The sequence below is a fragment of the Alligator mississippiensis genome, chromosome 16, assembly GCF_030867095.1.
Source record: "Alligator mississippiensis isolate rAllMis1 chromosome 16, rAllMis1, whole genome shotgun sequence".
NCBI classification, from domain to species: Eukaryota; Metazoa; Chordata; order Crocodylia; family Alligatoridae; genus Alligator; species Alligator mississippiensis.
In genome coordinates, this window is record NC_081839.1 from 10,510,129 (window position 1) to 10,537,345 (window position 27,217).

Genomic DNA, 27,217 nt, shown 5'->3' on the forward strand with positions numbered 1-27,217 from the left:
TCAAATTATTGGGGGGTTCTCTTGAATTTGAAGTTGTCTTGTATTTGCATAAATAAAGTACTATTGTCCCCAGGTCTACAATTTGAATTCATTCCCAACTCTTGCATGAATGCCATACAATTTTGGAGGGGTGTAGGTTGTACAATTTTGGTGAATTATTAGTATTCAATTAATTGATTTGTTGTAAACCTTCTTCTGTCATCATTTCAATGTGATCCAACTTTACAGCTCTATCTACTGGGAAGGACTGATATGATGTGGGAATTTTTCCATTATCTTCTCCTATTATCTTATGCATTAAAAACCAATGCAAAGAATTAATTTTTCTTTTCTGCTGGGGCCGTATTGTCCTTGAGTGCACCTTTTCCATGCTGCTCGTTTAAGGGTCCAAATGATTCTCTTGCTAACTTCATGCTTCTGGTGTTTTTTTTAACTATTATTAACTTGATCATCTTTTGATAGACACTCCTCAAATTGTTTTTTGGTTTACCTTATTTCACTTTTACACTTGACCTGCTGGAGTTTGTGAACTTCCATGTTTTCCTTGTTTTGGGCACACCTTCCATTTTTTGAAGGGTGTTTTTTGCCTTGGAAGATGTCCTTAATGCTATTGTTAAACCATACAGGGGTGTTATTAGATGGTTTGTTACTAGGCCTTATTACTAAGCAGCTAGTATTCACTTCGGATTCGGATTCGGTCGATTCGGGGGACAGTGATTTAATTTGGTGATTTGAATCACTCTCCTGAATTGATTCGGCCAAATCTGATTGGGAGATTCGGCTGCTGCCAAATTGGCCAAGTCTCCAAATCAACCAGTCCCATCCCCCCCAGCCCTGGCAGTGGCTGCTCCCCCGCCCCAGCTCCTGGCATTTTGAAGAAAAAAAGCCCCAACTCAATGGGTGCTGCCAGGCGGGGCGATCCCCACTGCCCCACAGCACATGAGGGGCTCTTCCATGAGCCCCCAAAGCCCTGAGGCTGCTACAGGAGCCCAGGGGCTTTTTTGGTTGTTTTTTTTCTTAAAGGGCCAGAGCTGGGGTGGGCAGGGCATCCGGGGGGGGGAATCTGGGGGGGCTGGGGGAGTGGGGGCATTGGGAGGCTCATGGCAGAGTCCCCCATGAAGCATGGGGCAGTGGGGGTTGCCACCTGCTGGGCAGCACCCAATGAGTGGGGTCATTTTTTTAAAGGACCGGGAGCTGGGGCAAGTGGGGCAAACATGGGGGGGGGTGGGGGAGCGGTGGGGGCCTGGGGGAGCAGACAGGGGATGGGGCCTGGCAGGGTCCCCCCATGGTCCCCTCCCCTAGCCCTCCCTCCCCCACCTCCTACTTACCAACTCAGAGTCCGGGTCCAGCTCCATGCTGGAGTGGGCAGAGACTGCCTGAATTGTGAAAGATCTCCAAATCTTTTCCAAATCAATTCGGAGAGCTTTGAATTGATTTGGACCTTTTAATTGCTCCCCTGATTAGATTTGGATTTGGAGATTCAGCCACCGAATCGAGCTGAATCTCCTCCGAATTAAATTGGCACCCAAAGCTTTGCACAGCCCGGCTTGTTACCCTTTCTGGTTGGTGGTAACAAGTAGGGCTGTGCAAAGCTTTTCCTGAGCCTCTAATATGGTATTTTTAAACAGCCTCCAGGCTGCTTGCAGGCCTTTTAATTTTTTGGCTGCTCCTTTTAACTTCTTTCTAACTTCATTTTTGTGTAATTTCCCTTCCTAAAGTTGTATATCAGTGTGGTGGATATTTTGGGCTTACCTCTTCTTGTTAGGGTGTTGAATGTTATGGTCACTACTACAGTATGGCTCACCTACAGATACATCTTGAACAGGGTCCTGTGTCTCAATAAGGATTAGGTCTAGAATTGATTTTCCTCTTGTGGGTTCCAAGATGAGTTGTTCTAGAAAATAGTCATTTATCACATCCAGAAATTTTACCTCTGCATCTCACTCTGATAAAGTGTTTACCCAGCATATGCGAGGACAGTTGAATTTTCCCATTATTTTTGTCTCTCTCATTTTAGCAGCTTCTCTAATCTCCCTAAAAAATTCATAATCATCTTTATCTTTCTCATCAGGTGATCAATAGCACAATCTTAATAATATGTTCTTTTTATTCAAGTACAGAATTTATATGCATAAGGGCTCTACAGTAGTTATTAATTAATAATTAACTGCTGAATTAATCTAAACTTAGAAAGTGACATCACATGATCTAATAATGATTCTGTCTCCAGTCAGTTATGGGCCCTGGGTTCTGCATGCTGTGAAAATCAAAAGAAGGAGAAATCAACACTTTTTGTAATTGCTTCTTGAAGGAGCTGAATTCCTTTGTCTGCCTTCTGCTTCTTCTGGATGAGACTAATCACAAGTACACTGTGTCATCCACACACTCACTGCCTACATCTGAGAGCTGCTACCCACCATGTGGAGCCTTTTCCTGCCTCAATTTAGTCCTTTGCAATGATTTCTCATTTAAAATCCAGCCCTTTGATAACAAGCAAGTAGCCCATTTCACTCTACACACAGGGAACAAAGAGGGTTAACATTAGATATAGGCTTGTGTGCATTTCCAGGACAACTGTCCTTGATGGAACAACTCTGGAGGGAGGATTAGTACAGCGGGTACAACTTTGATTCTTTTATACAGAGAAGTGGAAATGACTAGAGTTTTCTTGTGTCATTTTGAACCAATGCAGGAAGAACCTGCTCTGGGAGGGCTCATCACAGAATAAACAATGGCTTTGGCTTATCAGATTGACCTCTTACCAGAGGAGATATATTTTCAAAAATACAGCATTGGTTTCTATCTCTCAGCAAGGAGGCATGTAGCAAATATTTATGCTACACTTTGCCAGGTGCTGGACGACAGTAACGGGGGCTGGGTTCAAGTTTAGGGGTTTTCCACTGACTTTTCAAAGTTAGCTCAAGCCTCCATCAAGAAACTGGGGGAAATAAAATTGAACAGATTAATGTGAACAGACTTCCCCACTCACAAGCAAATGTTAAACTAGAATGGGGTTTATCACAAGAGAAAAAATAAAAGCGGCAGACATCTTAAAGAAAACTTAACTGTTGAACCTTAACTAAGCCCCAAACAGGGGATAGTGATGGGTAAACCAACCCAGGGAGATTCCCCCTAGCCCAGTCAGTCAGTTGGGAAGTGAGTCTCAACCAGCACTGCCACCTGGGGACTCTGCCAGCTATACCAGCCAAGTAGCAAGTGTTGGGCAGAGAGGTCCACCCTGGAGGCCCTGCTGCTCCTTGCTGCCAGGGGTTGTTCTGCTCGGGGGGCTCTACCAGCTGCACCAGCCAAAGGAACAAGCGCTGGGTAGCGAGGCTTACACTGTAGTTGCTGCCACTTTTATGCTGGGGAGTGCTGACTGCTTCCAAGGGTCTTCACTGCTTCCCCATACTGTCTCTTCATGTTGTTATGCAGCCTCAGCTCTTTTAGGTCCTCTTCTACATCACTGGCAGTCTATGCTAATTATTATTTTTAACTATAACGAGGCTCAGGCTTTTCCCTAAGCTTACTATAGAATCCGACACTCAGAAGCACTTTTACTTCAAGGAGGGTGCGTCTACATGAGATGCTATGTTGCTGTAGCAATGAGTTACGGCGATGTAGCTCATCACTATGGCAACATAGTGTCTGCCAGGCACCAGCCATGATGCTGCCATTACTGCGCAGTAGAGCTGGAAATGACTCTTGGGGTGCTGGAACTGCACAGTACTGGTGGGTACTGTGCAGTCAGGGGCATGTGTAGATGTGCGCGGAGCTGATTCAAGCTGGGTCCTGTTTGGAATTCCTCTAGACATTTCCCCCCGCAACTTTGCATTAAAATTGAGGACCTCCTCACTGCAGACCTTTGCATAGCTTACACCAAGGGCTGACTTTTTAGTAACCTTTGTATCAGTTTGCATTAAGAACATTTATGTGCCTACAAACATCGCAAATGTGGAAGGGTGGGCAAGTGGACACAAAATCTGATCTACCTGCCCTTTACAATTTTTTATTTTAACCTCAAACGGTATAACTCAAGCCCATGAAAACAGGTGCAAGTAGGCCCTCAAGCCTATATATTATTGAGGGCATGCAGATGAAGAGAACACAAAGTCACTGCTATAGAACAAGGATGTCAAACTCATATGGCACCCATGGACCAGATGAGGACCAATGTGGGGCCAGTCCACAGGCCAGGTAATAGTGCATGGCTGGCCCAGCAAGCTAGATAGGAGTCACAGACCTGCCTGCTTCCCTCCTCCTCCTCTGTGCTGGTTTCAGTGCATGTAGTGCTCGCTCCTGCTGGTCTGGGACACATAGTGCATATGGTGCCTACGTCAGAGCAGGCCAGGGGCATGCCGTGTGCAGTATGGGTCTCAAACCTGCTAGAGCCGGCACCATGTTAGGTGTGCATCCTGGACTGGCTGGAGTGGGCAGTGTGTGTGGTGGGTTGTACCAGGTCCTGTGAGCAGAACATGCTGCAGTCCAGAACATGCTGCATGGAGTGCATGGGTCAACTCTGGACTCAGGGCCTGGATGATGGGGCTTTGGGGGCTGGATCTAGACCATGGGTCATGTCTTTGACACCCCTATTATAGAACATAACTACAATCAAATATGCAGAACATATGCAGGTTTTATTTATTAATTAAGATTCACAAACTTCCTGCAAGTCAAATTGTGGACAAATGGAAATCAGCTTCAGTCTGTGTCTCCCTGTTTGCTTAGAATAATAGAATCATGTAAAAACAGGGGTGGAAGGGCCCTCAGGAGCTTATAGTCCAACCCCCTGCTCATGCCAGGAACAACCCTAACTAAACCATCCTAGATCTATTAAGACTTCAGACAACCTTGTAACCAGGCCATCTACATCCCAAACAAGTGCCGTGGCAACCAGGATTTTTTACTCAGTCTCTCCTTCTGGAGACGTTCTACTGTATATGAATAATTTAACATTCATGGGTGAGACAGTCAGACAGATTTTGGTGCCATCAGACCCAAACCTTAGACTGAATTTAACCAAGACCCCAGGCCTCACACTCTGGCTTACTATTAGCCTGGATCTAGCCTGTACCAAAGGTCCTCACCCAATGTGGGTAAAATCAGGTGTTTTTGTCACTGGAAATGCTACCAGGGTACACTTGGAGCAGCTTGAAAGGGAAGTAGGAGCTGCTGCTCCACAGTGGGTGCATCTACATGAGATGTTTACTGTGCAGTAGACTAATTAGCTGCACAGTAAATGTCTTGTGTTTACACGTGTGCCCTTATTAGTTTGGAGTGAATTAATTTACTCCACAATGGGATAGAACCAGGTTAGTACTTGTAAATACAAGTAAAAAACTTGTAAAAAAACTCGACAGCAGTGCACATGGAGATGCTGATGGGGCTGGCTGGGGCACAAGCGTGCTTCAGTGCAAGGGCTGCCTACTGGCCAGCCCCACACTGAAGCTCCATAGTTTCATATTTAGTTTCATAGTTGGTGGGGTCAGAAGGGACCTGAGCAGATCATCAGGTCCGACCCCCTGCCATGGGCAGGAAACAGTGCTGGGGTCAAACGACCCCGGCTAGGTGATTATCTAGCCTCCTTTTGAAGACCCCCAGGGTAGGAGCGAGCACCTCTTCCCTTGGAAGTTGGTTCCAGATCCTAGCCACCCTGACAGTGAAGTAGCGCCTCCTGATGGCTAGTCTGAACTCAGTCAACTTGTGGTTGTTATTCCTAGTTACTCCTGGTAGTACTCGGGGGAACAGGGACTCTCCCATTCCCCACTGGTACCCCCGGTAAGTTTATAGATGGCCACCAGATCCCCTCTCAGCCTTCTCTTGTGGAGGCTGAACAGGTCCAAGTCCCGTAGCCTCTCCTCGTAGGGCCTGCTCTGCTGTCCCCGATCATGGTGGTGGCCCTCCTCTGGACCCTCTCAATGCTGTCCACATCCCTCCTGAAGTGCAGCACCCAGAACTGGACGCAGTACTCCAACTGCAGCCTGACCAGTGTCGCATAGAGGGGGAGGATCACCTCCTTGGACCTGCTCGCGATGCATCTATGGATGCATGACAAGGTGTGATTAGCCTTACTGACTGTGTCCTCACATTGGCAGCCCATGTTCATCTTGGAATCAATAATGACTCCTTTTCTGCCTCTGTGCTGATGAGAAGAGAGTTCCCCAGCCTGTAGGTATGCTGCTGGTTCTTCCTCCCTAGGTGCAGTACCTTGCACTTGTCAGTATTGAATCCCATCCTATTCTCATCCGTCCACCCCTGTAACCTGTCCAGATCTAGTTGTAGCCTGTCCCTCCCTTCTAGTGTGCCCACATCCGCCCACATCTTAGTGTCATCTGCAAATTTGAACAAGGTGCTTTTCACCCCCTCGTCCAAGTTGCTGGTGAAGATGTTGAAGAGTGCGGGCCTGAAGACTGAGCTCTGAGGGACCCCACTGCCCACATCCCTCCAGGTCGAAAATGACCCGTGCACCACCACTCTCTGGGTGCGGCCCTCCCTTGTGACCTAAGTAACCCCTCTGCAGCAGATTGACTGGGGGCAGCAGCCCCAGGTTGGTAGGCTGACCCCCAGGTCCCCCTGCCATTTGGGGCTGCTCTAACCTGGCTCCATGTGCTGCACATGAATAAACTGCAGAGCTTGTTGTTCTGAGGTTAATTGCTTCCAGGCACGCATTCAAACAGCATGCCCAGGAGTAATATACTCTGGAGCAATTAGCTCCTGAGTTTTTTCATGTGCAGTAATAGCACATGTAGACACACTCAGCCAAAGCAACTATTACATGCACCTGAGCTTCATGAATACAAGGGAGCTAACCTGTCTCTCCTTCGATCCTGGATAAAGCAAGGGCAAAGTTGGAGCAGTTTTGCTACATTTGTTTCACTCCAGGCTCATGCAGAGTCATAATAAAGGTACAACAGCTCCCCCACTCCTTTTGAAGTTGTTCCAAGCATATGTGTGTCCATACCCGTAGTCTGCCCCATCTCAGGGCTTCTTCACACAGGGGATCTTTTGTGAAATAAGCTTGGGTGGAAATGTGAAGCACTGTAACTCTCCTATGTTTATTATCCACGTGGCTCCTTTTTTTTTTGCACCAAAAAGCTTGTATATTGTTAGGCTAAACACTTCCTAGGTGGACTAATAAAAGCATCCTCAGTGTGGAATAAGAGTGTGCACATGGGAGCTGGGGCAGAATAACTATTCCAAGCTGCTTCCCCATGTAGGTTGGCTTCCAGACATTTGCAGCTGTGCCACGATTTCTGGAAAAACTCTCTTTTCGTATCCGATGCTTGCTGCAGTGTTGATTCAGCGGAGCTGATGTTCCAGATGGGGCTGTGAGAACATGAGCGCTTACGCTCTGCTCAGTCCCTGAATGCCTGTAAACTGCCTACCAGCCAGACTGCTAGAGACAGCACACCTGGCAACACAACATAATCAGTCAAGGAGATGCCTCCTTGTGCCGTGGGGCAGTCGGGCTACAGGAGGTTTGTGAGCTTTGAGGGAGTGTAAATCATGATTATTCTTTACAGATGTGCTGGCATTGTCAGCACCCAGGTGTAGTGGGGCTGTTCACACAAGACTTATGCTTTTTTCAGGATTATAGCTATCATTCTCCTCAGTCCTCTCACTGAGAAGAGGTCACATTGACACTGCAGGGATGATGTTCCCAGACAGTGAAGATACGTAATTGTATGGTACTTTGTCTACATGCTAGTACTTCTGTATTGGTGGGACTCTGCAGGGCTGCAGATGCCTAACAGGATTTAGGGAACCGGCCATATGCAGCACAGCAAGGATCAACTGTCCTGACTGAGAAATACACCTGAGCAACTTTGAAACCCTGGCCCCATGCTGGTGACAGGCTGTTGCTTGTGGTTGCAGTCAGAATGTCAGATGTGGATTCGGGGGTGAGATGGGTGCAAGGATAGCAGCAGCATGAGCAGGGTTTTACTCTCCTTCCTGATCTCAGCCCTGCATATTGCAGGCATAGCATTGGTCTCCATGTGTAGGAGGCTTGGTTCCTGTAGGGATTGACCATGGGGTCTCTGAAGCTAAAAGTAAGGACTGTTACTGAATGACTTGTGGACCAGGCACTCTAGCTCAGGAACCAAAGAGCCCCACTGTGTCAGACTGGGTTATAAGCAGAGCTGGCTGGAAAGCAGCATTTTGGCTTCACAGGAAATTTCTTCCCCCAATTCTCTGAAACCTTTTAAATTTATTATTATTATTTCTTGTAAGCCAGAAGAAGCTCAGCTCCGGCACAGCTCAGTGGAATTGTGGTTCTTGGCAGCATCACGGTTAGTCACAGTGGTAAAACTGGCACACATTTTGATTTCACTTGAGCAGCAAACCCACCGCTGAACTTCCCCACCAGCAAGGTCCTCTTGCCTCCAGGAGCCCTTCTCTGGAGCAAACAGAATCTAATCAGGGATCTGCTGGAACCTTGCCTTAATCAGCAAAAATTCATCAAACCTCAGGTATTTTGAATGATATATTTCAAGCCTGACAAACTGGCATTTTCCAACAAACTTTATTACAGCAGAGCATTTCTGACAATTTTAGTTACAAGTAAAGCTGGTTGGAGACATTTCAATGGGATCACTGGGTGCTAGAAGTAAAACACTTTGTGAAATACATTCAACTTCACTGGAGTTTTTCTTTGGGTAAAAAATGGGAAGATGTTCCAATAACGTTAACATGTCCCAAGCCAATGTTTTTGGAAATGAACATTTTGACTTTTCTGGTTTAGAAACAATTTTTTGTTTAGATTTTTAAAAATCACATTGGACTAGATAATGCAAAGCGAATAATATAAAAGGCAAAGTAAAATCATTAACATTGAATTCAGATGTTTTTTACGACTTAAAACAATTTGTCCAGCATTCTCTTGTGCAAAAAAATTGGGTGATTTCAGTTTTAGTTCCTATTCAGAATGAAGCAAAACTGAAAATCTCTAAATCCTCCGTGAAATAGAGCTTCCATCCTGTGCTCAGCTCTAGATACATCTGTCCAGAATAGCAGCAGCTGGACCACAGCCAGGCAGGATTGGGAGCTTTGCCAATGTCATCTTTATGAGCAGCATCATTAGTGACATGGATCATTTTGGGTTTGTCTACACTACAGTGGTGGCTTGTCCCAGCCAGGTGGGGCCAAATATGTCCTGCTTACCCATGTCTGCAAATACATTGCACACCCGGAAGCATGCCTACAAGGCTGCTTTGGACCTGTCTGTAGTGGCTGCTGTCAGGCCTAAGACCAAGGGCCTTAAAAGTGGCTGCAGAGGAATATTCCCCAGCATCCTCACTAGATAACTTCTGGATCTGGAGCACCTGCAACAGATATGGCTTAACTCAAGGTAGAGGCTGTCTCTGTGGAAATTGTTGGGGAGAATTCTAGTCCCTGGTCCCCAAGGGCCTTCAGTAATTGTCTCTCTCTTCTACAGCATCTATGGATGCTGAGCCTTTGCCATAATTCAGCCTCATGTGGCTCTTCCTGTTATTGTTTTAGGATAAAAAGTGCTTGTTGTAAGCTGCAATGCTTGTGTACCGTCACTGAACAGGGAGGGAGGGTTGTCTTGTGGGAATTGGGACTTCCGGCTTCTCTATCCAGCCTTACCAATGACGCACCAGAGGACCTTGAGTAAGTTACTTCACGCACCATCAAGTTGATCCATCTTCTTGATTCAACCCGGTCTGCCTGGCTTCCAACTAAAACCTTGGCCACCCAGCTGCGTTTACTCTCTTCCTGCTTTGATTCCTGCCTCTTGGCTGAACTGCAGGCTATGCTTCCCATGGATGCTGTTGCGGCCCAAAAGGACGAGCTCTGGACATGATGAGCCTTTTCTAATGACAGCTCGGTAGACAGGCCATCCCAATTGCTGCCTATCTCTTTGACCATGGACAGGAATGAGAATGGCAGGCCTGGTACCCTACTGTCCCGCCCTCCCTGTATCCAGTGAGAACAACAGTGGAAACTACTTTGAGATCCTGCCTAGAAAGATGCTTTACATGAGGACTGTCAAAGTGCATAATGCCCATGTCCTCATCACCCATCCTGGCAGGAGCCAGCTCTGATGACACCCTACAGCTCTTCCATTTCCTGGTCCAGGCACACATTTCATTTGAGTTTGAACACTTTAACTTGCAACAAATGTGGACCAGTTTGTGTTGGGTTGTGCCATTGACGGGGTACTCTGCAGGGTGAAAGAAGGTTGATTAGTCCTAAGTGTGTAACCCTGTGAAGGATGTTGTGAGGGGGAGGAAATTTCATGCTTGGTCCCTTGGTGGGGGAGGCACACACTTTTACACTTTCACCTTTTATTTGTAATTTTTTTATAATAAAGTTCTTAAAGAGTCAAAGTCACTCTCAAACACACAGCTAGGGCCCTTCTGAAGTGCTCCCAGCTGGGAATCCTTCCAGGGACCTGACTTGCCCAGGCTGCACCTCACTGTCAAGCCAGGCTAGTAGTCCTTTCTGGATCCTTACCAGGCCTCTAAAACCTGCCACAGAAGCATTAATAATGTTCAGAAGCACCCTAATATGTTCAGATATAAGGTTCACTGGACAGGAAGGACATGTGAGAGTGATGGAGATGCAGATTGGTGCTGTGTGCTGGTTTTTTTCTGTCTGACCCCACTTTTGTTCCTAGCTCCCAAGAAAGGGGACATAATAAGAGCAAGAGCTGATTTCTGCATTAGGTAAAAATAAATGATTACTCATAACCAGCTCAATGGGAAAGCCCCAGCTGCTACTTAAGAGCAGCTCATTTCCATGCTAATAAAGAACCTTCAGCTTGGCTCTTTCCATGATGCAAGGAGACTTGTCTTTGATTGATGATAATGCTGTGTTGCCAGATGTTCTTTCCCCAGCTACCTAGTAAGGAACTTTGTCTCCACTTAGGAGGTCAACCCAACCCTGATCTCCCTCCAGGAACATTGCCATGGCTCTCAGCCATGCAGCTCTAGAACCCAAGGCTGAGGCTGCCCTATTGAATGGATCCCAACCCAGCTGATTTGTGCATACTGAGCTGCAGATCATGGGCTTCCCATCCTACCAGCTGGACTGTGGCAGACTCAGGTAGGCAGCCTTTATGTGGCTTCCAGATCCTTGCTTTCACATACTAGTTCTTGGGTGCTGGGTTACGTGGGGAGCTGCCTCTCTCCTCTCATGATGCATCAGGCTCTCAAGGTTTAAAAGAAAGGCATTCTTGCTGCCCCATGGGGTGGGGAGGTTGGCTTTGGAATTTGCTTTTCCTCTTTGTCCACCAAAGCCACCAGATCAGATGTCCATTGAGGCATCCATTTTCCAGGCTTTCCTGAAAAGGAGGCAGGTGTGTGATGGGGTTTGCCTGGGGCTGTACAGAGGCCAGATTGTTGAATAGATTTCAGAAATGTGTATAAGAAGGTGGTGTCTCATTCCACAAGATGTGCTGTATCTCAGTGACAGCTTAGTGGAATGAATTGTGTTGTCCCCCTAGGTGTAAAAGACAGTTCCTTCCATTGTAGGATTGTGGGGTGATATCTTAGGGCTGGAGTTTGAAGGGGCTCATGATCAAAGGGTAATTATGGTCCATGACTGTGACATGTGGAGCATGTTGGGTTGGACATGGGACATTCAGGATAGTGGGACTTAGAAGAAACCAAGCAGCAATGCAGTGTGCAAGCACAAGCCCTGAAGAAAGTAAAAGGATAGGCCAAAGACTCTGTAGGGTAGAACCTGGGCTCAGACGCACATGATCCACATAAGGGAATGAGGGCCTTGGCTTCCTGGTGCACTGGATATGACACTATTGGCTGGCTATCCTGGGGAACACCCTATTGATAACCTCATTTATGGGAAGTAGGGATTTTGGAGAGGAAGAGATGTACATCATTGTAAGAAGGTGCTTGGATCCTCAAGGACTCAGAACCCAGCAGGCAGTCAGCAGGTATTAGTGTGCCTGGCTGGAAGACTGGGGCCAACTGGTGATGACCAGCTAATCAGGGTGCAGTCGTCAAGAGGGTTAACAACTCCAAGAGCAGAGTATTGGGAAGAAGTCAAGTCATATCAGGCCTCTCCTGAACATCCAGAAAGGACAGAAGGTCTGTGTTGTATTGTGTTGTGTTGTTGTGGACTCAGAGATACTGTGGCAAAGAAAAAACTGGTTTGAGAAACTGGGAGCAGGGTTGACTTACCTATTTAAGGCAGCAGAAATAGCAGCCTTCTTATAATCATCCAGAATTGCATCAGGGAGCTAGAAGAGGAATGAGGATGGGAAAAGAGAAAATCGGTAGCAAACATGAGCAAAGGCTGAAGGAGGCTGAAGAAGGGCTCTGAAGATGTATGAGTCTGTGAGCAAAGAGGAGTGGAGCACAGCATGGTCCTGGGATACTGAATTGCCTGCCTCCAAAACAAGTGACCCACAAGATGGTGGGCTCAGGCCCTTTATATTAGCTGGCTGGGGAATGCTGGAAGCTGGAGGGAAACAAGGCATTTTTCCCATTTTTTATGTTCTTAGTTCAGATCTGTGTGGCTGGGGACACTGGTAGATGGAGAATTACTGGAATGATGACATGACATCAGCCAAGGCAATGAAAGCTGAGCAATGTCAACAGGGGAGGCTTTTAGTCAGACTGTTTGAAATAAAGACTACATGCCTGATGAGAGCCCTTACACAATCCAGGCAGAAGAGAGTGAAAAGAGTCACTGCTGGGGTGAGAGGAGAGACCTGGGGAAATGCTTTTTGTTCTCATTGTTGAGTGGGGCTATCCAGCCTCCTGGTGTCACTCTGTCCATGTTCACTCATGTTGGTTGCATGTTATAGCTGGCAGATGATGTGTGCATGGCTAGGCCATGGGAGATGTAGGCTCACTGTATGGAAAAGGTATGGTCAAAGGCCCGAGGGCCTGGTGATGTTCCTATCCACAGGCTGGAAAAGAAGCATTTAGTGTGACATGACTCCTGACAGGAGACTCCCCCATCTCTGCGAGGGGAGGCCTATGAACAGGATCAAGGAACAGGAAGCCTGTGACATAAGCCCTGTGAATGCCCAGCAGGCTACATCACTTTCTCTCATGTTCATGTGATTGCTGGTTCTCAACTATAGTCTTCCTAGTCCTGCTAGTTTGGGCTGCTCTGAGCTGTCTGCCCAGTTAATTTAATAAGTCTCTGTCTTAATTCATCCCAGATCCTGACATAAATAAAATACAATGTGTCAAAGTAGAGATCGGTTCCAATTATAAACCATTAGTAACCTCTGGACCATGGGCATGACCAGGATCAATATTGGGAGTCGTGAAAATGCAATTTCTCTTCCTCTCTATGGCCTCCCTGTTTCCACTGTGGGATCTCAGAACGTGTCTTGTCCAAGCCTCAGACAGTGTGATGCAATCTGAAATGATCACAGAGCAGCTCTCTTAAGCTACAGGCTTCCTTCAGAGCCCCGCTCTGTTCCAAGGGTGAGCAAGATAGCCAAAGCAGCCCTATCTTGGCCCTTCTCCATGTCTGACCAGCACAAGAGGGCTTGTGTCTCCACATGCAATCCCTCTGGGAGGCTGGAGGTCCATGTAGTAACCATGGACCATGGATTCCACTTGTCCTAGGCTCCCTGCAAAGAGAGCTATTAGGGTGGTGCCTGAGAGTGGTGAGAGATATGGATTATTCCCTCATTGCATGGCTCCCCACTATGGCAGGAACACAGCCCTTAGTGAGCTCCAAGGACCCTGAGAGAGGGTGTCCTCAGGATGAGTAGTCAGAACTACACCTGCCCCTTGAAACATGGTGCAAGGTGTCCCCTCTTGGGGAAATCTTCTCCCATCATGGCTTTTCTCTGTCACTGTCAGACCAGAGACTATGCCTTTGATTTCCAGGAGGTGGGGCAGGACTGAAGAGCCCAGACCATGTGGAAAGGTGCTGGGATCACAGCCAGGCATTAAACACTTCTCTCCATTCCCTTCCCTCACTTTCTTGTTCCCTTGCTCTTCCCTCCAGGCCTAGATGCCTAAAGGTTTACTCTAGCTCTTGCCCCCATCCCCACCCCCTCAGAGCCTTTAGCAGCTCAGAGCAAACCCATCAAACCTGGTACATCTAACTACACCCTCTGCTGTAGCCTCTTAGCAAGGCTGTGCTCCTTGGTTAGACCTATTCTTCATTTCTCCTCTCCAGGTGAAGAGCTGACATCACCCCTTGAGAGAGGCCATTCTGGAGTTCATGGTACATACAAGCCAAAAATGGGTGACTTCTTTGCTAGATGGCTGCCATCCTAGCTAGCCAACAGGCTGGGGAGCAACTCAGCAACCTCCCAAGCTACCACTGGCAGAAGCCACCACAGCTTGAGTTTTGGAGCCAACACCTTAGGGACAGGGGCTATAAAGACCCTTATTGGCTACAAGTCATCAGTAGAGAACAACAGATCATTGCAGAAGGGAACCCTGTAATGTGCCCTCCCTAGGATGTTGAAAGGGCACAGCCAGGACTCACCCCTCGGTTGCAGCCACTATTATTTATATTACAGTGGCACCTACAGACTTGAACCAGGGGCAGGGCCCATGCACATGCCCTGCAATCTGAAGCCAAGCGCTTCACTTGGTTCTGTCTGTGCAGCTGAACAGATGGAAACAGTGGCTGGTGAAAGTGTCTGTCCAAGACTGCCTGGGTCCTGGCACTATGCCACAGTTCCTGGCTGTCTAGGTGGCACTTGCTGTACTGGGTGCCCAGACACTTCAGCCTGCTCCCACCTCCCTTGCATACAGCAGCTCTTAATTATTCCATTCTCCATCCCTCCAGACTGCTGGAAAGAACATCTCCACCCCAGTGAGTCACAACCTGTCTGTTCTCATGACCTAAAGCCAATGACATGGTAGTCTTTGCCAAGCTGCTCTTTGCAGTTATCCAGTATCTCAGAGCAGCAAGGAGCCATTACATCCCAGATAGGGCCATCACCTGCAAGACAACTGCCAAGTTGTGGGCTACATCCACTGGTACTAGAGAACAGAAATCAGCTCCCTTGGCTCCTACACCCTGACAGTGTCACAAGTGACCCAAACACAAGCAGGGCCAAACCCAGTCCTGGGAAAAGACAGTGAATCTCCACTAGAGTCAACAGAGCAACATCTCCCAGGTCCAGAGCTGAGCTTGGCTTTGAGGACAGCCTTGTGACTGGCTCTTGGGAAGCCAGGCTACAAATAACCATAGTGAAGCTAAGACTTGACCCATAATGCTTAAAAGGCCCATGACATGCTAAGACTCTCATCCTTGGACCGACCCATTGTAAGCTCTAAAGTTGCTAGAAATGCCATACAGCCCTGGCAGGTAGGGAGTAGCACTATTGAGCTGCAAACGGAGGGCAAGAAGTAGAAGTCTGTTCACCTAGGTCTCCCCTTCCTCCCCCAACCTGCTTCCAAGGCAGGAGGCTCTGACCTACAGAAGAGGTAACAGGAGACATATAGACAAGGAAATAAGTTGCATCAGAGTGCTGTTGTGCAAAGTTAATGCAACCAAGGTTTCCAATCTACTCAAGGGATTTGGGCACCTTCTTTGCCTACACCTTAAGGGGAAGCAGGAGTCCAAATGTTTCAGTCTCTGAAACTGTGAGGAGGGCTAAGGAATTGTCCTGGTCTAGTCACAAGGGGAGATTCAATCTGATCCATTGCGCCAGACTTTTGTCTTACTGATAACACAAGAAGCAAAAAGGAAAGAAAGGTGTGGAGCCAGTGCACTGGGGAAGAGGTGCTGAGCAGCAGTCCTAGTCCCATAACACAGGTTTTATCCAGGGGTAGGCATCGCATGCACTCTGCTTGCCTGGACTGATCACGACTGTTGCAGGGCTGAAGAAGATAGAATAATGGCAGCAGAGGTGGTGTGACACCTGCTGGGAAGAGGCTAGTCATGATTCACACAAGCCTTGTGCAGGTCCTTCTTGCACCTGCTCCTGGACAGCAAGACAGCAAGAGGATGCAAGTGCACCCCAGTGTGCACCCATACTGTATGTGGAGTAGGATCACAACCTGCATGGAGGTGACCCACATGGCAATGATATGGCCATGTAAGTACCCATTGGGCACATAATGGATTCTACTCCTGATGTCCACTTCTTAAGAAGGGACACTGAAAAACTGGTGATGGTGCAAGAAGAGCCATGGAAGGAAATGCCTGACAGGGAGATCTGGAGCTCCATCTACTTAGCACATCACAAAGATAGTTCATTGGCACTTCCACAGGAGAAAATTCCAAGTATTAAAGGGCTCCTAATCCTGTACAGAAGGGCAAAACTGGAACCCATGACTGGAGCTGAAGACAAACATACTGAAGCTAGAAATAAGGCATAGATTGATTACTACTGAGAGTGATTAACCACTGGGAGAAACTGCAAAGGGAAGTAAGACGTTCTCCATCTCTTGATGACTTCAGAATTAGAGTGAATTTCTCTATGAAAGATGTGCTTTAGCCAAACTCAGATTACTGGGCTTAATATAGGAATAACTAGATGAATTTAACCTAGGAGGTCAGGCTAGAGGATCTGTTGGTGCTCTCTAGCCTTAAACTCTACAGACCAGATTTTATTACCCTTTGCCTGCCCAAAATAGCAGTTTTTCAGCTTCAAAAGTGGCATTTTTGGCATTTGTACACAATTTGCTATTCTATTACCCCCATAGCATAGATGTGCACGTGTCCACACAGCTAGTGCACCTGCTTAGAAGGCTAAAAGAGGGAGCAAACAGTCACTGTTGCTGACTGGAAAAGGGTCAACATGGGCATGTCTACATGTGTCACTAGGGTGATCTTGTTACTGCACCGTGATTTAGCACTTCCTTTAGGAAGTACTAAATCATGGCTTAGTAATAGCTCATACTGTGCTGTATGTGCAGCACACAGCTATTTTTAGCAGCTTCTAACATGGGGAAACACGTCGCTACGGTGAAGTACTTGCCGGTCACGTGTAGTAGCAATCTGGTCGCCATAGCGGGTTGCTACATCACTGTATCATCACATGTAGACGTGCCCCATAGCGTCTCTCTTCAACATAGACAGAAAGGAGGACATGGGGAAGTATAGACCAGTTAGCCTGACTTCAATGCCTAGGAACTTACTGGACAGTATCATTGGAAGTTTGAAAAAGAGGTTGGATAAGCATTGATTGGGGATCTCAAAGTGGCTATGCCTGGAGCATGCTGTGAAGGGCAACAGCTGAAAGTCCAGGAGCCTTCCTACCTCCACATGGATCACTGGAAGATAATGAGAAAAGCTCTGCAGCCCAGAGCAGGAGGATATTGGAGAAGACCATGCCCAGCAGTAGAATGAAGCCAAACTTCACAGCCAGCTTAAGTATGGCAGAAGATTAAAGGGCCCGGGCTAAGTTTATGGAAGGGAAAGGAAGACAGGTTGCACAACAGAGCAGAAGGTGTGTGTTTCTCCCCATGCTTCTGGACTTTGCTGGTTGCCATGTGGGGGGTGGGACCGAATTTGTTTCTCCTACAGGTGTCAGGGTTTCTTTTTGCCTTCCTCAGAAGCATCGGCTATTGGCTACAGTCAAGGCTGGGCATTTTTGTCTGGGGTGTGCCAGTGCTCCTGCTGGACATAAAACCGCAAGATGCCTGCTTAGAAGGTATTGCTCTGCAGCTCACGGTCAGACCAATTGTCACCTTTGAGGTCAGAAAGGAATTTTACCCCACAGATATACAAACACCTATGCATGTACACAAGACATAAAAATCTATCTAGCAAAAGTCCCTGACTAGCAGTTAGAGCGCTGTGCTGGGAAGTACTTTGGTTCAAACCCACCTCTAGGGCAGAGAGGCTGGGAACCCTGGTTTCTCACTTCCACTAGGCTAATTGACCCAATGAAGGAGTATTTTTCTCAACCTGTTTTTTCCCCTGAACTTATGCTCAGGTATGTATATTTGTATCCATGTACCTGCCTGGCCAGTGCATAGCCTAGTCAATGTACATGTTCAGTAGCCACGTAGGCATTCATGCATCCACACTGTATGGGTAAGAGAAACTGTGCAGTTGTGCAAACTGTGCCTAACTGCCAACAATTCTAACTGTTCAGCTGGAAAACTGTTTTTAAACAGTTTTTTAAGTGATTACTTAATGCATTTTTATATTTGTGAACTGAAGGCTTTCTTCCTGTTAGGAAGAAAGTTGTTGTTAAGGTGTTTGCCTCGTTTTTGTTTTTGATTTTGATGAATATGATGATGACAACATCATCATTTCATCCATAGCTTCTCAAGTATGCTTTCTTCTCCTAACACTGTGCAATAAATCAGGGCTGCTGTCTCAACAACAAGTTCAAATTGTTCTCCCCGGACTTTCTGGCATATGATTATTTTTCTCCGGACTTTAGCATCCAAAGAATATTTTTGCCAACTTATTGTTGCATCGAGTGTTCTGTGCAGCCTCTGACACATCAACATCTTTTGCTACAAAGTCCATTGGATCTTGAAAGTTCCTCAGACCAAATCTACTGAGTCTATAGAGTTTGCCCACCTTGCCATGATCTGCAAAACCTATCAAGATGTTTGTATCTTTTGCCCAGACTTCCAGACACCGTAATTTTATAGTGGATAACTGCAATATTATTTGCTTACTCACCTTTATTAAAAACCATCGTATGCACTAGTCTTACTGAATGCTAATGTGTCGAATAAAATTGTTTCTTGACCAAGCTGTTTTTGAGGTATGACTTAACAAAAAATCTGTAGATTTTTCCAAATGTAAAAATGCTTCTACCAAAATTCCATATATCTAGAAAAAACTGCAGTACATTAATTGCAAGTTTTCCAAAACTATTTCCTCTAGGGTAGAACACTGTACAGAAGGAACATCAATGAAAAAGGATGCTTCTTAAATAAAATGTCAGAGACTGTTTAAAAAGCTGTCTGAGCCCATTCATTGCATCTCATTTAGTCATTTACACCTAGACAAAGTCTGCTATAACAGGCAAACTGGAAGTAAATTTCAAATCACTGCTGATAACAATTGTAGGTGCTACAAAAATTAGTGGAGTGGTAAATGCACTTTAAAGTTGCAGGAATTTTTTCCTTTCTTTTAGCTATGGAGGCATTAGTTTTCAGGGTCCATCTGTTCATTACAGTATTCCAGACACAGTTTCAAGAACAAAAATATAAAAGCTACGATTGCTAAATCCAAGTGATTTTGGGCTCCCCAACTGGAGTCAGCATAAAGGATTTAATTTCCAAAGGCTGACTGCTCAGTACTTTTTGAATATCAGATCTCAAGGCATACACCCCAAATTTGAAGCACCCACATTTTTTTGCCTCATTTGAAGATGTCACCTGATGGAGAGATCACGGAGCATTCCACAGCTAGGACCTATTGGCATCGGGGCACAACCTGGAGGAATTATGACTAGAGCTAGTCGAAGGGTTTGTTTGGTTAAAAATCTGCTTGTGTTTAAAAAAATGGATATTATATTGTGTATTTCCAAATAGAAGGATATGACATTGTGTAATTTTTGAGAGGTTAATTTAAATGTGTCAAATCTTTTACTGCATTTCTAAACAACAGTTCCATGTATCAGTTATAATTTTTAAATAGGTAATTTTCTCTCTTTTTAGTTTGCTATGGTATTACTTTTAACTGGTCACACAGTAGGATTCAAACTATAAAACAGCATTTCAGAACATTCCCCAGTTTTAAAAGGACAAATACATAACGTACATGTATAGCTGGATACGCAAAACGTCCACAGTTGTGGGTCAGGGTCAGTAAAATTTTAATCAAGGGGCTCAGGGAGCAGCCCTCTACCCATGGACTGAATGGGAGCAGGGGCAGTATCCCCACCCTATCTGCCACTGTCCTGAAGTCCTGCTCCAAGACTGGGACCTGGGCTATGTGTCCTGAATAGCAGGTCTGAGTTTAGTTACCTGTTTTTCCTCCTAGAATCTGTGACCAGTTGTGAACAGTGTGACCCAGCAAAATAGTGTTTAGGTTTCTTTGAAGGATCCTAAGAGCTAATGAAAACGAATGTAAAAGCTACAAACAGCCTGCGTGCAGGGCCAGTTGAGCAAAACCCTCAATGTGCTCTGCCGATTAGCTAGGCAGGCATAATTTTGCCAGTAGTTAGGATACTTGATTAGTGGGACATCAAGACCATTAAAAAAAAAACAGAGTGTCATTAACACTTGCGGGATGAGGAATTTAGAAGGAATCAGGTTGCCGTGAGCCACCAGGTCAAGTGATTCACTTGAATCCTCACTGCTGCCTGGCTAGATAGAAATGCTGCCGCCCCTGCCAGGCAGGTGGTTTTAAACTCTGGGTGGAGCAGGACTCAAAGCGGGGTGCACCTGCACCCCCGCACCCATACAGCATATCCTTGTATTAAAACCCCCTTCGACTTCACACCCTGCACAGCGCTGCCCTGCAGGGGCCAGGATGAAATAAACGTGGGATGTCTTTAGCTAGGCGGCTTCCACCCCCTCCATCCCCCGCACCGCACCGCACCGCTGTCTGTGGCCGGGAGCCCGGGGCAGCTGGGGGACACCGCGGGAAGGGCAGGGAGGTGGAGGGCGGCCACGGGCTTGCAGGAGGCTGGAGCGGGCGAGCGGCCGAGCCGCTGCTGCCGGGACTCAAAGCGCGGCTCGCACGGGGAAGCACGGCCCCGCCCGGCCCGGCCCGGCCCCGCGGCTCCGGCCGCCAATGGGCGGCGGCGGCGGCTGCACTTCAAACGCGGGCGCAGCTCCAGCGCTGCGGGCGGGGCCGGGCTGGTGGCCGCCTCCCCGCCCCGAGCGCGGGGGTTTCTTGAAGAGGCGACAGCGCTCCCGGAGCAGCTGCGCGGCCAGACGCGCTCGGCTTCACGGCCCCCCGGACCCGGTGAGCGGCGGGCGCGGGGCTGGGCTGGGCTGGGCTGGGGAGCCGCTCCGGGAAAGTTTGCCGGGCGGGGTCGGGCAGCCCGGCGGGGGGCGGCAGCTGGCGGAGCCGCAGCGCGCACCCGCCTCTGCCCGCGCCGCCCCGGCTGCCCGTGCTGTGCGCGGAGCGGCTCCTCGCGCTTCGTTCCCGGGGCTCCTGCGCCCCAGCTCCCCGCCCGCCTGGAGGGGCGAGGGGCCTGCCCGGGGCCGCCGTGTCCGACGCGCCCCGGCTCCGAGGCCGGTGGTGCCCCGGGAACTGCCAGGTGCGGGGCGAGGGCACCGTCATGAACCGGACAACTTTTTTTTCCCCCTCTTACTGAGCAAATTGAGCCTTGCCCCGCTGCAAGGAGTCCGACTGACCCCGTGCTCCCCCGGGGCCCTGGCGGCAGGGCTGCCCGGAGACTTCTGTGCACGGCTTCCCAAGAGAGGATTTGGCAACGCGGGGTACTGACATCTGGGGACGGCTCGCGGCCTGGTCTGGGCGCCTCGGCAAGTGGTCGCGGGCTCTCCAGGGAAGGAGAGAGCCCAGGGAGATGGGCTTGCTCTGGGTTTACTGTAAACAACGGGTTTTAAATGCGCACCACTTAAAATTGTTGCAACCACTTGAAAGCTGGGTGGGCCAGTTACAGGCCAGAGATGCCCCTTCGTTTGGCGTCTTCCAGGAATAGACCAGAGATTTTCAGATATGATCTATGGCTGCTGGAGCACTTGTGCGCTCTCTTGAGCTGTTTGTTGCTGTCATAAATCTGCCCAGAAGCTTTTATCTCCTTAGGATAAAGGGAGCCCTGCTTATGGGAAAGAACAAGCTTGTTTTTTGTCTGTCGTCTTGAAAAGCATCTCCCTTCTGCCTCGCCACCAGATAGTCACCCTTCTTTCTAGACCATTGCACTAGAAAGAGGGGTGCACGGTCAAGCACTGGGTCACTTTTCTGTTGGGCAGTTGTCGGCGTGCAACGTAAACTAGGGGAATAAGTGCAGCCACCCTTAGGTAGTCAGAGGTGAGAGGACATCCTGGTTATCGCAGTAACATCCAGCCCACATGAAGACTGTTCTTCTAGAGGGTGGTTAGTAGAGCAGCCCACAGAGGCTTGTTGTTGATCTCAGTAGGAGCAGCCTTTGGGTTACTGCTGATTAGATGATGTACTTACAAGTATCTACTTGTTTGGCTTTCTGGAAACATTTCCACTCGAGTGCACGCTGGGCAGCGTGTGGGAGAGGAAGTGGCTGCTGTGGGAGGTGTGTGGCGGGGTATGTGGACACACTTGTAGGGATTCTGTAGCCCAGGGAGCTGGAGAGACTGGCTCATAATATGTTCCCTCTTAAAACTGGGTCCCAAGAGTATTCTTTCCCTGAACTGTGTAACGAGTATGCCTGCTTTTGAGCTGTTGTCTCCAGAGTCTCACGGGTAGTGATTCTGGGAAGGGCTTTGTATCAGTTTGAGGTTCCTTCATGTCTATTTGAGCTCCCAAACCAGGCCCAGCCTACTATGGGTTGGAGTGGAAGGGAGAACAAGCAGGGTTTCATCTATTCTTTCTTTTCTGTAGGCACGCTACTTAAGGCAGGGGATGGCACAATTATCATGCCACCTCCCTCCCAACTAGTTTCCCGCAGGACAGAAGCCTGCAGAGACTGGCAATGCTTTTGCTAGTTTCCTGAGCCAGGCTCTAAGCCAGTAATTCTCAACCAGGGTGCCCCAGCACTTCATATTAGCACTGTTAAGCATGATTCACAAGACAGACCCAGAGACTTTAAATAGGGATTCATAGCATCAAGAACATTCTCTAGTGATTAAGAAATTATTGCTTCCAGCAAGGATTATTCAGATCTAAATGAGCGGGTCACTTGCTACCCAGATCAGCCCTGACATCGATGTTGGTGGGCAAACATTGGAAGCTCTGGAACAGTGACGGGTGTCCTCCCACTTCCAGGATTTGCTAGGAAGCAAGAGAGACTTAGCAGCAGGGTTGTGCCAGTGGATCTGAAGAAGCTGACTGGGGTAACCTGAGCAGTCAGCACTGTCTAATTCATGGCTCTGAAATACCTTCTGGTACTTGGGGTGTTTCCACCACCTTCAAATTCATCTGAAAAATATTTAAATCAAAAACTATTCACAGCTAACTTTCTGTTTAAATGGAGTCCCAGCTCCAGCCATTGGCTTCTATAGCCAAAGGGCTGTGGGTCAGAAGGGGCTGCCCTAGCTTCCTATGTGCTGGAGTGTGTGAGGCTGGACTCGTACTCTGGATTAAGCCTAAATGAAAGCTCACTTCTCCTCTCCACCTCTGCTCTGCCCGTGATGTAGTTGGGGGTGTGCAGTAAGTAACACACATCCTTGTTGTCTTGCAGGATCAGAATTCAGGCCGTTGCTGTAACCTCAGGGGCACAGTTCTGTGCTGTGCTCGCATCCACAGCCAGGGGGTTGATGGGGTAAGCTAAAGTACTCAGCAGAAACACTGTAGGGTGCTCTGAAGTGACAGTGCTCCCTCACTGACCATGACCCAGGGACCCTTGGCAGGATCAGTGTCGGCACCTCCTAAGCAAGCTGTTCCCAGCTGCCTCTGTTTGGCTGCCCTACCTTCTGTGAGATGCTTGAGGCTTGTCAGTTCCAGGGCTCTGATTTAATAAGGTGCTAGTCCCTCAGTCTGTTGTTCAACACTGCCTGGCAGCCTCCTTTGCCTTGAACCCTCTTATCATCCCAGGCTCTCCTCTGCAGCTCTTAAGCTTGGCTCTCCTGCCTTCTTCCTGCATCCCAGCATGGCCTGATGGTTCAGACAGCGGTGCTGCTTTCTGACCGGATACTGGGCTTCCTGATAGGATACTGCAGCTAACAGTAAGCTGTTGTGCAGGCTTGCTCTGGAAAGTCCAGAGGTTTTGGTCCTGATTTGCCCAGTACCTGCTTGTCAACCTCCACCCCTTCTAGCAGGGAGTTACTTCTGCCTTACCTCACTGGCTTACCTGGCTTGCTAGCTCCTCGTGCCATGTGCTGACTGCTGTCTGTTTGAGCTACTTTGGTCAGTTCCTTTTTTCTGCTTAACGGCATTTGATTGATGCTGACTGTAAGTGCTTTGCTCAGCTCTGGCTCCTTGTTCAGCCTCTGCCTGCATTGATGAGCTGCTTACTGGCTGCACTGCTTGTTTTCTTTGTCCTGTACTGGACCCTTGCCCTGTCTCCCTCTCCCCAACCTTTGCTTTGTCCTCTTAGGGCTTGTTGCTGCTGTCATTGGTGTGATAGGAGTACTAGGGGCTACTTTGTCTCTCTCTTCAAACTCGCCTTGCATTCTTTCTTCCTCTCCCTTGCACAAGGCCTCGCTAATTAAAGGGATCAGCTGAGTTTGCCATGATCCCTCTTCCCATCCATTGCTCCTTTTCCCTCCTATCACCAGTGCAGAAGTTTCTTATCAGCTTGCCATTTCCTGTGCTGCTTTGTTCCCTTAACTTGTCTCAGCTGAGCTAACCCCTTTTTCCGTTTGTTCTTCCACTTCCTCCAATAAATAATGAACCATTCATTGGAACAGGGGTGCTCCATCCTGATTTTTTTTATTTTTTTTTATTTTTTTGTCCATGTCACCAGGGAGTGCGATGCCAACCTCTTGTGCCTCTCTCTCTCCTCGTGCGACTATTTATGCACCTGGATCAGCTTCAACAAGCAAGATCCAGAAAGTCACATCCCCAAAAGTCCCAGTAATCAGATGATTAAGACACTCTTTTGGGATGTAGCCAATTCTGGGGTCCAGTCCAGGCCCCAGAGTAGAAGTTTAAAAGTAGACTTCCCTGGTGAGTGCCTGAGCTGCTGGGTACAGTGCACACTGCCTATGGAGTATGGTGGTCTGGGCTTTCTCTGAGTGGCAAAGGGCTAGCTTGACTTGGGTGCCCAAGTCCAGAGGAAGATCCATGGCTGCAGACTGAGCAGAGCTGGCCTCTTCCTTCAGGTCCAGAGTTAGGTCCCTAAATACTTTATGGCAGGTGTTGTCAATTAGGGGTACGCATACCCCTGGGGGTACTTTGCAAAGGTCCCAGGGGGATGCAGGGGCAGGAGGGGATGGAGCACCACAACCCCATGCTGCTGCCTCAGGAGTAGGGCTGGGGTGGGGTGAGAGCAGGGCTGCACAGATGCTGTGCTGCTGCCACTCTGCACCCCCCTAGCTCCGTGTCTGGCCCTGGGGGTACACTTATTAAAAAGGACTGAAAACCCCTGTTTTATGGCATGAGGCTTAGACCCCACCCTTCTTCTTGGTGTCTGGCTAGCTGAGTCGGCTTCCTGCTCTATTGACTGCTCTGTAAATCCTGTTCTTTGATAGTTAAGTATTCCCAGGAGTCCACTGAGTGCCTAACTCAGGGCTGAGGATCACACTAGGTGGAAGAGCACCTAAAAAAACCAAACAGACAAAAAAAACAGGTATTGAAACAGTTTAATGACTTTGCAGACTAACTGATACTTGAAAGGGCAGGGCTCTTTGAGGAAGCTGTTTGGAAGAAGCAGGCCAAGTGGTAGGCTTCAGTAACCCACCAGCACACTTGGTTCTGTGTTGCTCTCTGTGGCTAAATTGTATGTGGAGAGCAATGGAGGAGTCTGTCTCTATGCCAATGGGCATGGCCCCTTCAGTTTTAAAAGCAAGATCTTTTACCACTTGAATCTTAGCTTCATATCTTGACATCCCTGGTGTACAAGCTCAGATAAGTTGATGAGCCAGATCTGGACTTCTGGCAGGTTGGATGACCACCCACCTGTGGATCTGGACTGTGGGGATTCTTGCTCTGACTGCCAGACACTGTTTGTGCAGCCAGCATGCAGAGTTTAATGCTGCCAGTTTGCATGCCAAATAATGATAAATGGGAAATTTGGGGGTATGGAAGGGTGAGGGAGGGGTGCCATACTGTTGTATTAACCCCTTGAGTGCTTTACTGTACTTGCACAGCCTAATAACCCACCTCCATGGGCCAGGTCTGGCCTATAGGCCTTATGTCTGACATCAGGTAAATATTTGGATATGAATATTAATTACACTTGCTTAATCTGGTAGTCAGCTGTAGGCTGCATTCTGCTCTCGGGAAAGCTGGCATTCATCTGACCCTGGCTTTGTTGGGCAGACAGAGCACAGGGCATTCTTCCAACAGGGCTGTTTACGCTGGTCATAGAGAGTACAGGGTGTTAGTTTGACATCCTCTCTGTTGGCACAGAGGCATAGTGTTGTGGGTTTACCAGCGGTCAGGCTGAGAGATAGCAGTCCAGGATGCTCAAGAGCTATGCTCCCTTGTAGTCTTTATCTGTGGCTCTGGAGCAGACACATTTCTAGTACATTTTGCATAATCTTGTTTGCAATCTAAATAATAGGTTTTGATATTTTTAAGTACAATGACATTTTGTCACAGTGACTTCAGCCTGGAATTAGGGGTTATGTCTGCCTTCCCCTTGCCAAATTGGTCTGTCTGCCATAAGTGTTTCAGAAGAAGGAGCCATGTGATTTGGGGACAAAGACGCTGTCTAATCCTAAAAGGAGACTGGGGAAATGGCCAGCTGACCTTTAGCGGGGATTGGGCAGCAACCTGGCTACACTGGGCTCAACTGCCAAATGCCACATCTTCCTAGGCACTTAGGCCCCAATCTCCTGTTGAAATTCAGACTAGTTGAGCACCTAAACAGTTTGAAGCAGGGGTGTCAAAGATGCAGCCTGTGGAGTCCTTTTGTGGCCCCAATGGACTTGGTGATTAGTGTGGAGGGTGGGGACAAGAAAGGGCTTTGCAGATCCAGTGCTTGTACACCCTATACCTTTATGATCCCTGCCACTCCCTTTAGACCCCTTGCTGCTGCTCTTGGACCTGTCAGCTGCTGGTGGACCTATGGGTCTGGCCTAGGAAGAGCCCCATGGTCTGGATCCAGCCCTGGGTGAGTTTTTGACGCTCCTGGCTTGGCCCATTTACTGTTGCTTACTCACTTTCTCATCCTCTCTTCCCTTTTTGCACTCGCAGAATTCAAACAAACAGGGGGCACAAATCCTGCTGAGCTGTTTTTGGACACTTTGCTCAAAGGTCTGGCACTCCGAAGCGGGCCCCAATTCCATACTTATGCTCAGGCATGCACAAAGCTAAGCCCCATGGATATAAGGGAAAACTTCTTTATGGTTCGTGTAACCAGACTCTGGAATAAACTCCAAGTGGGGGTGGTGCAGGCACCTACCCTGGAGATCTTCAAAAGGAGACTGGATGCATACCTTGCTGGGGTTATCTGACCCCAGCAGTCTTTCCTGCCCAGAGCAGGGTGGCTGGACCTGATGATCTCACGAGATCCCTTCCAGCCCTAAACTTCTGTGAAGCTGTAAGGGTGGGATGTTGGGAACCTTGCTCTGAGGCTGCCTTGCAGGCGGGAAGAGCTCAGGTCAGCAGGGTT

General features: G+C 48.1%; 1 protein-coding gene across 6 annotated transcripts in view; it reads left to right on the forward strand.

Moving 5' to 3' along the window:
* CTXN1 (cortexin 1) overlaps nucleotides 1–27,217 on the forward strand; it is a 177,488-nt gene that overhangs the window by 48,882 nt on the left and 101,389 nt on the right. Inside the window, exons 1-2 of one of the 6 annotated variants that reach the window (XM_059719529.1) lie at nucleotides 20,599–20,802; nucleotides 23,180–23,260. The exons of 1 other annotated variant lie outside the window; for it this stretch is intronic. In XM_059719529.1, coding sequence (XP_059575512.1) covers nucleotides 20,629–20,802; nucleotides 23,180–23,260 — 255 coding nt within the window. In that variant the 5' untranslated portion in view covers nucleotides 20,599–20,628. Of the gene's footprint in view, nucleotides 1–20,598; nucleotides 20,803–23,179; nucleotides 23,261–27,217 lie in introns of those variants that run through there. 4 more of the 6 variants (XR_009457724.1, XR_009457723.1, XR_002091405.2 and 1 more) reach the window with 4 other exon arrangements.